Here is a 10583-nt window from a genome sequence, read left to right on the forward strand (position 1 = left end):
TATCCTTACACCTGGGAAAAACTGAATCCATTCTCTTCGGATCAAATAGTAATCTCAGCAAGGCAGATGGCTTCTTGGTTAGAGTGGGTGACAATATTATCACACGAAAAGATCAAATTACCTACCTAGGTTCCATCCTGGAGGCCAATCTTTCCGGTGATAAAATGGCCACCAACGTAATCAAAAAAGTCAATGAAAGAACAAGATTCCTTTACAGGATCTCCTCACTGGTCAGCAAAAACACCTTGAAGACCTTAACAGGAGCCCTCGTACAAGGTTTCTTTGACTATGCATCCACCTCTTGGTACCACAGCACCTCAAAGGCCCTTAAAACAAGGCTCCAGACCTCCCAAAACAAACTGGTCAGGCTCCTACTTGGCCTCACCCCCCGAACCCACCTCACCCCTGCCCACTTTGACAGGCTGGGATGGCTTAGGGTCAACGACAGAGTACAGCATCTTGCAATGGGTCTGGTCCACAAGATTCGTTACACCACCAAGATACCCATGTACCTGTCTAAATACTTCCTTAATGTAAACAAAGTCCACACCCACAACACCAGAGGGAGTGCAACAAACCATGTACAACCCAGATTCGGCACAAACAAGGGACTAAATTATTTTCGCTCCTATGCCACCAAAATGTGGAACGCCCTACCAACAGTCATTAAGACATGTGAATCCCTTGACTCCTTCAAAACCGCTCTCAAAGGGCACCTACGGATGGCTGCAATTCGAAACTGGCCTCTGTAAGATCTGAATCCCCCCCAACCCCACCCCCCCCCCTTTCCCCTCACTGTATATGTATCTTTTCCCTTTTTGCTTCCTATATGATGAATTCCTGTTCTGTTCTTTAGCTACATAGAAATGTCTATTTGTATGTCTCTAAATGTTTTGATGAATTGAACAATGTGGACCCTGTTGTAAACAAGTGTAATGCTTAATTGGGTCGTCCACTCACAGTTAACAGTCTTTGTATTGAGTTTGTGCTTGAAATGTACTGTAAATTCTGCAAACTGTTAATAAATATTTCAATCAATCAATCAATTGTCCACGATAGTCCCTTACTAACATTTTAGTCTAGTTTTTATTTGTCGACGAAATTGTCAGTATATTTAGTCTTATAGTTTTAGTCACCGTAGCATAGTTTTAATTTAGTTTCCATTTAGTTTTCGTCAGTGAAAATAGGTAGTCGACGAACATTTTTTTTCGTCTTAATAGTTGTAGTCGACGAAAACAACACTAATAGTACCATTTCTTTGCGCAGCAGCGCCAGCGCCGCGTCCAGGTTGGCCGGCGGCCTGCTGGCCATCAGGCCGTCCTGGTGGCTCCGGCCCCGGCTCAGGTCGTCCTGGATCATGGTCTTCTTCACGTACATGCGCTCCATGTCCCTCCAGGAGCCGCCGCTGGAGTTCAGCAAGCCGCTCAGGCTCTTGGGCAGCGGGGGGAGCCCCTCGATGCAGGCCAGCATGCCCCCGGCGCCGCTGCCCGCCGAGCCGTTCGTGGATTTACCGTTCATACCGTGTCTCTCTCTCTCTATATATATATATAAAAAACAACGAGGTTAAATTCTATAGTCCGTATAACGACAAAACTCCAGCTTCTATAATACGATGAAACGCGACGACGGGAACGTTGTTTTTCTTCCCTGCAGGCTCCACCACCACGTCTTCTGTTCTGTTCTGTCTCCTTGGACCGTTCGAACAGCCCCGAATAGAACGACAATGGCTCCGCTTCTTGGTCACATTACATGGGGGGAGAGCAGAGCCGAGCCACGGCAGAGCAGAGCTACTAATCTATCTCTGACTGTGTGTGTGTGTGTGTGGAGCTGAGCTAGTGAGCTGAGCTGCAAAGCAGTCCACTTCCTGTGCTTTTTAAACACACAGGAATGGCTGGCTCTGGCTGCTGGGGCTGGGCGTCTCCCTCTCCCTACTAAACACACAGGACTGGCTGGCTGGGCCATGGTGGGCTGGGCGTCCGGGGGGGGGGGGGGGGGGGGTTGGTGTGGCTGGCTGGCTGGCTGCCTGGGGGGATTATTGCATTATTCATAATTTATGACATGGATGCTGAGAGGGGGGATTTTTTTTTTTTTTTTTTTTTTAATCAACCTTATTTCCCACCATGGTGTTTCTTAGTATTCGTAGGAAAAAAGAGAGGCCCAGATAGATTTAGAAGACAGATAGATTATCAGACAGACAGACAGACAGACAGACAGACTAGAAGGACAGACAGACAGACAGACAGACAGACAGACAGACAGACAGACAGACAGACAGACAGACAGACAGACAGACAGACAGACAGACTAGAAGGACAGACAGACAAGAAGGACAGACAGACAGACAGACAGACAGACAGACAAGAAGGACAGACAGACAGACAGACAGACAGACAGACAGACAGATTATAAGACCCCCCCCCCCCACACACACACACACACACACACACACACACACGCACCCCCCCCCCCCCCCCCCCCAACTCCAGAGCATAATACAGACACATATATATTTTATTTGAGGAGGTCATGGTGATAAAAGTGTGCCTGAGGAGGAGGAACAATAGTGGTGGGATAAACTGGGACAGATGGTGGGCTTCACTCCGACTCCCCCCATTAACCCCCCAGGGAGGCCTATGGCCTTCAACCCCAGAACAACAACAACAACAATACTATGAAATAAAGACACAAACCCCCCCCCCCCCCCTATCCTATGGCCTTCAACCCCAGAACAACAACAACAACAATACTATGAAATAAAGACACAACCCCCCCCCCCCCCCTATCCTATGGCCTTCAACCCCAGAACAACAACAACAACAACATTACTATGAAATAAAGACACAACCCCCCCCCCCCCCCCCCCTATGGCCTTCAACCCCAGAACAACAACATCAACATTACTATGAAATAAAGACACAAACACCCCCCCCCCCCCCCCCCCCAACGGGAGGCCTATGGCCTTCAACCCCAGAACAACAACAACATTACTATGAAATAAAGACACAAAAGGACCAACACATGCTCCTCCTCAGCATCAGCAGTAACATGTGGTGTGCTGTCGCAACATGTGTCAAACACAGCAGCAATATTTGTGAGTTGCTGTGATAGGAGAAGGATATCAAATGGAACACAACCACCCTAAAGACTAATCATTGTGTGTATTCCTGTACTATACCTGCATCGAGTGATCTTGGTACATAGAATTTGATCTATTGAAGATTCTGACCTTCAAATGTACATCATTTTGGTTTTGATTGTATTGCTGTATTGTTGTATTGTTCTTTCTGCTTTGGCAATGTAAACGTATGTTTTCTCATGCCAATAAAGCCCTTTGAATTGACGCACGCACGCACGCACGCACGCACGCACGCACGCACGCACGCACGCACTGAGGGCGAGAGGTCGTGCACACATCCGCCTGGGTGACGGCAGACAGCAGGCTGCTGGGTGAGTGCTGGCGCTTTGGCATGGGGGGGGGGGGGGGGGCTCAGATCAACATATGGAATGAATTCCATATGGAGATCTATGGATCTCCATGATGTCACGAGGCGCGATACCATATATGGAGATTGGAGACATGGGTGACACGTTTTCATGGTAAGCGCAACCTTCGGTCGCAATAATTGGGTCATCACTATGATTAGAAAAGCCCTTTCCACACCTAAGCGCTAAACGGTTTTGCGCCGCGGACAGAAGAAGCTGTGATGCGTGTGCGCAGCTGGTTTTTAGACAGCTGGTGGATGGGAATTAAGCTCCACCTCCGCGCACGATTGACGCGGAGGAGGAGAGCACTTCCGGGGAATCTGGCCGTCGCGCAAGTCGTCCGCGGAAGTGGAGCTTCTTTTCCATCCACCAGCTGTCTAAAAACCTGGAAAAAGGAGAAAAAAAGGAAACAATATAAAATTTGGCCAAATTAGGGACACCAGGTTAATGTTGTCATCTGGATCCTCGGGGGGGAATGGTCTCTCATATAATCCCACACTTAAAACAATTAGCTGTCAAGCGGTCGATTGCCAAACAGCTGCACCATTTACACTAAAGTGTTGGAGTACAGTTGGAGTACAGTACAACCAATCTGTTGTGAGGGGGGGGGGGGGGGTTACTGTAGATGCAGTCATAACAGGCTTCTGTTAATCTGGCATGCAAGCACACAACTGTCTGCCTTCCTAAAAAGCACAATATGTGACTGACTTTAATGGTGTTAGCCAGGCAGCTAATAGATGGCCTGAAGCTTTATATTAGTATAGCTTCATATTAATGAATATTGAATGCATTGATATTGTGCTAGACTTTTGTTTGTTCTTGGTTCCATCGTATGTTCTAATCTATACCATACAAAAAAAGGCATTTGAATGTTTCACCATATTGTTGCTGTCCGGCAGAAACCTTAATTGCATCTCCATATTTTCAAGTTTTTATATTTTGTAAATGAATGCCCTACTCATCATACAAGCATCATGATTCATGACGAGTTCTGAGCTTGAAAAGATAGCTATTATCACTATTTCAAAAATGTTTTTTTTTTTAAATAGGCTAATACTAAAAAAATGAATAGTTTTGGATATAGACGTTTTTGGCCCAACAGAAATGCACCTTGGCCTGGGCCGTGGCTCAGCGGTCCAGGCACCTTGGCCTGGGCCGTGGCTCAGCGGTCCAGGCACCTTGGCCTGGGCCGTGGCTCAGCGGTCCAGGCACCTTGGCCTGGGCCGTGGCTCAGCGGTCCAGGCACCTTGGCCTGGGCCGTGGCTCAGCGGTCCAGACACCTTGGCCTGGGCCGTGGCTCAGCGGTCCAGACACCTTGGCCTGGGCCGTGGCTCAGCGGTCCAGGCACCTTGGCCTGGGCCGTGGCTCAGCGGTCCAGGCACCTTGGCCTGGGCCGTGGCTCAGCGGTCCAGGCACCTTGGCCGGTATAGTCTGGCTAAATCTGGCAGTGTGCCGCGGGTTCGACTCCCGATCCCGACGGCCTTTACTGCGTATCACCCCAGCACTGAGAAAACTGTTTCTTCGTCCTTTTCCCCCCAAACTTGACTATACGGTATAGCGGTGGTCTCAAAAACATGAGGTAAACTTTGACAGAAAAAGACCTTTGTGAGTGCTATATTTATCATATAGCACTGACGAAGGTCTGAGGACCCAAACCCAGACCCAAACCCACTGACGAAGGTCTGAGGACCCAAACCCAGACCCAAACCCAAACCCAAACCCAAACCCAGACCCAGACCCACTGACGAAGGTCTGAGGACCCAAACGTTTGCTTTTGAATTGCACTTTGAGCACAGAGCACTTTATGAGCATGATAAAATAAAAGAACAAATATTTTCTTAAGTCTCAGTCTAAGGAGTTTCTATACGGTGAGCGAGTCTGTTTCTGTCAAAGTTTCCCCTGCGTATCACCCCGCCATCTCTCTCTCCCATTTCCTGTCAGTCCCTCTATAAAATAATATAAAATAAAGGCAAACCCCACAAAAAAAACATTAAGACATGTACTGTAAACAGGCCCTACTGTCTACAACCAAATTGAGAGCATTTTGAGCATGCGTGCGGACTCAAGCTTTGCTTTGCTGCCTTTTGTCATATAGTCCAGCACCTTCAAAGGTTGTTTGTTTTATGTGGATGCGAGTGATCGATTCATATAATATCCACCACCACCACTGTACAACATCTAAATCATACACAGGGATATTATAGACGTCTATAAATTAAGTTACACAGTGTCCATGTTTTAAAAAACACGTCCTTGTCTGGAAAGGAAAGGTACTATGTTTACCCAGGGTAACTGGACTAAGGAAAGGAAAGGTACTATGTTTACCCAGGTTAACTGGACTAAGGAAAGGAAAGGTACTATGTTTACCCTGCAGGGTAACTGGACTAAGGAAAGGAAAGGTACTATGTTTACCCTGCAGGGTAACTGGACTAAGGAAAGGAAAGGTACTATGTTTACCCAGGGTAACTGGACTAAGGAAAGGAAAGGTACTATGTTTATTGTTTACCCAGGGTAAATGGACTAAGGAAAGGAAAGGTACTATGTTTACCCAGGGTAACTGGACTAAGGAAAGGAAAGGTACTATGTTTACCCAGGGTAACTGGACTAAGGAAAGGAAAGGTACTATGTTTACCCAGGGTAACTGCACTAAGGAAAGGAAAGGTACTATGTTTACCCAGGGTAACTGGACTAAGGAAAGGAAAGGTACTATGTTTACCCAGGGTAACTGGACTAAGGAAAGGAAAGGTACTATGTTTACCCAGGGTAAATGGACTAAGGAAAGGAAAGGTACTATGTTTACCCAGGGTAACTGGACTAAGGAAAGGAAAGGTACTATGTTTACCCAGGGTAACTGGACTAAGGAAAGGAAAGGTACTATGTTTACCCAGCGTAACTGGACTAAGGAAAGGAAAGGTAGGCTACTATGTTTACTCAGGGTAACTGGACTAAGGAAAGGAAAGGTACTATGTTTACCCAGGGTAACTGGACTAAGGAAAGGAAAGGTACTATGTTTACCCAGGGTAACTGGACTAAGGAAAGGAAAGGTACTATGTTTACACAGGGTAACTGGACTAAGGAAAGCAAAGTTACTATGTTTACCCAGGGTAACTGGACTAAGGAAAGGAAAGGTACCATGTTTACCCAGGGTAACTGGACTAAGCTCAAGAACTTGTTTACAGCCAGGCCCTGCTCATAGAACATTTCATGGTAGGGGTTCAATGCCTTGTCCAAGGGCACTTCAGCGGTGGTAATTTTAACGTGCCGGTCCGGGGATACGAACTAGCGACCTTCCGATATCAAGACCGCTCCACAAACCGTTCGGCCCACCACCGCTGCCACATAATGGCCTTTACAATAATGACATTCCATTGAACTTGGACATTGTCTGTCGGGCGGTTACAATGGACCAGAATCAGAGAGAGAGAGAGAGAGAGAGAGAGAGGTCAGGGTTCTATAGCCACAGGTCAGGAAGGGTGTGGTCAGTGAGCAGCAGCTGTTGCTGGCAGCCCGGCCTTTCCTCAGTGGGGAGACCCAGAGGAAGAGGGCCTCCTCCCCGCATCCAAAGGCAGGAAACATATTTTGGCTCTTTTTTTTTGGGACACCCTTTTTGGTGTTTTAAACATTATGTTATAATTTAGCTATTGGAAAAATAACCTGTTACGGGTATACAGTTATGGAACTCACTAAACCAGGAGTTGAAGAGTTGTACAACAGTGTTTCAGTTTAAGAAAGTGTTTAAAAAGGAAAAAAATGATAAAATATGAATTGGAAGGTTAGATATAAGTGTTATTTTGTTCCCTCAGCGTTGTTGAGCTCTATGTTCTTTTGTCTTTGTCGTTTTTCTTTCTTTTCTTTCTTTTTTATTTGATGTAATCATGGTGATATATAAAATGTATGGTTGGTAGCAGCATCAATTAGATGTTTTTTTTAATGATAGGGGCAGGTATAAATAAGATTTATCTTCTTCCTGCTCCTTTTCTTTTCTGCTATGGAATATGTAAAAAATAATAAGTACAAAGTAAAACAAATGAATGTAATCATGTAAAACCATAACTGAAATGAAATAAATAAATATTAAATGAAATGAAAAATGAAATTTGGCCTCTCTGGTGCTGCTGACAAGTCAGCAAAAAGTAAAACATATTCCACAGTTCATAACCTACTACCTACTGGACGTATACATCAGTACGACGTCGTGGCTATATTCAGCCGTTTAGCACAGATGGAATCAGTGCATGAAAAGATTTAACATGATACTGTAATATCGCTCACACATTGATAGTGGCATATACTGTACAATGCATGAATAGGCAGGAGAAAGGGCGCACACCAATATTAACCAAGTGCCAAAGCAAGGCCTAAAAGTCCCCCCCCCCCCCCAGTCTCAGGAAGGAAGGATGTGCTTGTATGTCAGTGTGCTGTGATGACTGAGTGGGCGCGGCATATTATAATGAGGACGGATGTGTGCTCTGATCTGACATTCTTTGGGGAAAGCCAGACATTCTTTGTCCCCTGACCCCACCCTGCCTCCTGGGTCAAGTCTGCCCAGCAGGTTGTGGTACTAGTGGCAGGCAGCTGTCCCATTGTAGGTCCCTCCTCCTCCCCCCGTCCCCCCGTCCCAATCCCCTGCTGTCATTCGGTCCCTTCAGGGATGTCAAACTCAAATACACGGTGCAGGCCAAAATAAAGACATTGGTACAAGTCGAGGGCCGGACTGTGTTTCAACCAGGGGGTCAGTCAGACAGATATTTTGTGAAGCCACTAAAGAAATCGTAGTTCATATAATGGCCTGTTGTGGCGCTGTCATTGGACCCAGAAAAACCCATAGCCCCATAGAAGTCCATGTATTTGGGCCCAACTTCACCTAGACTGTATTACCTTAATAAACATGGTCATGAATACTTTCTGCTTCCAGTCACTAGTTTAAAGTCTCATTTCTAATGTCATAAATATTCTTTTTGGAAAATTATGGTCCCATTAATTAAAACAATTACCATAAAGTCGCGTATGTTCTGAGGGGCGTGGCTACCGTTACAGTCTATGATCGGGATTCCCCACCCACTCGAGTCAAAATAAAAACCAACGGAGAAGAAGGGGGGAAGTCCTGCCTCGTTGTCTGGGCCAGCCAATGGCCAGCTGGGCCAAAACGGAGCCAGCCAATGGCCAGCTGGGCCAAAATGGATCTAGAAAGATGGCGACTTACAGTGCAGGAATAACAGGCTTCATTTTACGTCCATGTTAGACCCGGGGAACGCTTTGTCCATATTTTTTACAGTCTATGGTTTCAACACACGGGGCCATTTTTGGGGAGAGGGGTAGCTGAAAGTTGACCACAAAGTGATATACTTTCACTGCTGATCAATAGTGAAGAGAAGACGCATGCTTGCACTTGTGGGCCCTCGATACGTGACGATGCACTTGCAGTGCATTGTGGGACTTGTAGTATTATGGTGGTCCGTCCGTGCAATATACCAGAGGGCCAGTTCTAATACTAATTAAATATCATCCCGCGGGCTGAAGATAATTCATTCACGGGCCTGATTTGGCCCCCGGGGACTTGACATAATCCTATAACCTCTCCTCCAGCCTCCTCCTCTCTCTCGGCCGTGACTCGACACCTGTCGTCGTCATCTTATACACATACATGATGACATGTCTTTCATTGTTATTTTAAGCTCAGTATTTGCCTGCCTGATGAATTGGCATTGTCGTCCAGAGTTAACAGTTTTTGTACCGAGTTGTGCTTGTTGTAACTAAGGCTGGTATGTACGGTAATGTATGTTGGGGGTAAGAACGGTGGTCCCTTATTGGCTCACCGGTGTAGGGTCCATTGGGCCACAGTCTGACTTCAAAGAGAGGGGGCGAAAAAACAGATAGCAAAAGATAGCCTACTTTTGCATGTTTTCCCAGCGGAAAATGTGCATTTGCATGTTTTCCCAGCCCGGAAGCGCACATTTGCATGTTTTCCCAGCCCGGAAGCGCACATTTGCATGTTTTCCCACCCCGGAAGCGCACATTTGCATGTTTTCCCTGCCCGGAAGCACGAAAAGGTGCATTTGCATGTTTTCCAAGCCCGGAAGCGCGAAAACGCGCATTTGCATGTTTTCCCAGCCCGGAAGCACGAAAAGGTGCATTTGCATGGTTGTTTTCCCAGCCCGGAAGCGCACATTTGCATGTTTTCCCTGCCCGGAAGCACGAAAAGGTGCATTTGCATGTTTTCCAAGCCCGGAAGCGCGAAAACGCGCATTTGCATGTTTTCCCAGCCCGGAAGCACGAAAACGCGCATTTGCATGGTTGTTTTCCCAGCCCGGAAGTGCGCAAATACAGATAATTCTGGGGGTCTCTTAATTGACACCACCGACACAGAAACATGAGGTATGTCATGATGATTTAGAATACTTTCTGTTTTTAAATGTCGACGTCAAGCCTAAATGTGTTAACATACTGTATTTAGTTTTTCCTCTCTCTCTGCCCTTGTCATCTCTATCAACCAGTGTTGTTTTCGTCGACTAAAACTAAGACGAAAAATGTTCGTCGACTACCTTTTTTCACTGACGAAAACTAAATGGAAACTAAATGAAAACTAAGCTATGGTGACTAAAACTAAGACTAAATATATCGACAATTTCGTCATGAAATAAAAACGAGACTAAAATGTTAGTAAGGGACTAGTGGACAAGAGATCCAGTATAAGTCATTTTACACATGGTTACATGCTGAAAATAGCCGATCTACAAGCTCACAACGCGTCGCAACGCGTTGTGAGCTTGTAGATCGGCTATTTTCAGCAAGTATAAAATCTGCCATTACGACGGCATCAAGGCCCGCCGAAACACATTTCAGTCGACTAAATCACCCGTAGATTTAGCCGACTAAAAGTGCATGACACTTAGTCGACTAAAACTAGACTAACACTAATACATTCCAGGTGACTAAAATGTGACTAAAACTACGTGAAAACTATTCAAGAGACTGTGACTAAAACTAAAATAGAAATTTGCTGCCAAAAACAACACTGCTATCAACACCCTAGAGAGGTACCGTGTCCTTACCGCTTCCCTCCCTCCTCGGTTCCCTAGGCTCGCCTCCTCCCCTTCCCT

General features: G+C 46.1%; 1 protein-coding gene across 1 annotated transcript in view; it reads right to left on the reverse strand.

The window, feature by feature from the left end:
* The window catches only part of fam89a (family with sequence similarity 89 member A), a gene marked incomplete at its 3' end in the record, with an annotated part of 23241 nt that extends 21435 nt beyond the window's left edge, over positions 1-1806 (reverse strand). The window contains exon 1 of the mRNA XM_083789855.1: positions 1252-1806. Within this exon, the coding sequence (XP_083645981.1) occupies positions 1252-1518 (267 nt within the window). The 5' untranslated portion in view covers positions 1519-1806. The remainder of the gene's footprint in view (positions 1-1251) is intronic.
* Positions 1807-10583: the final 8777 nt, after the last annotated feature.

Source organism: Protomyctophum parallelum, assembly GCF_964188405.1.
Source record: "Protomyctophum parallelum genome assembly, chromosome: 19".
Taxonomy (NCBI): Eukaryota; Metazoa; Chordata; class Actinopteri; order Myctophiformes; family Myctophidae; genus Protomyctophum; species Protomyctophum parallelum.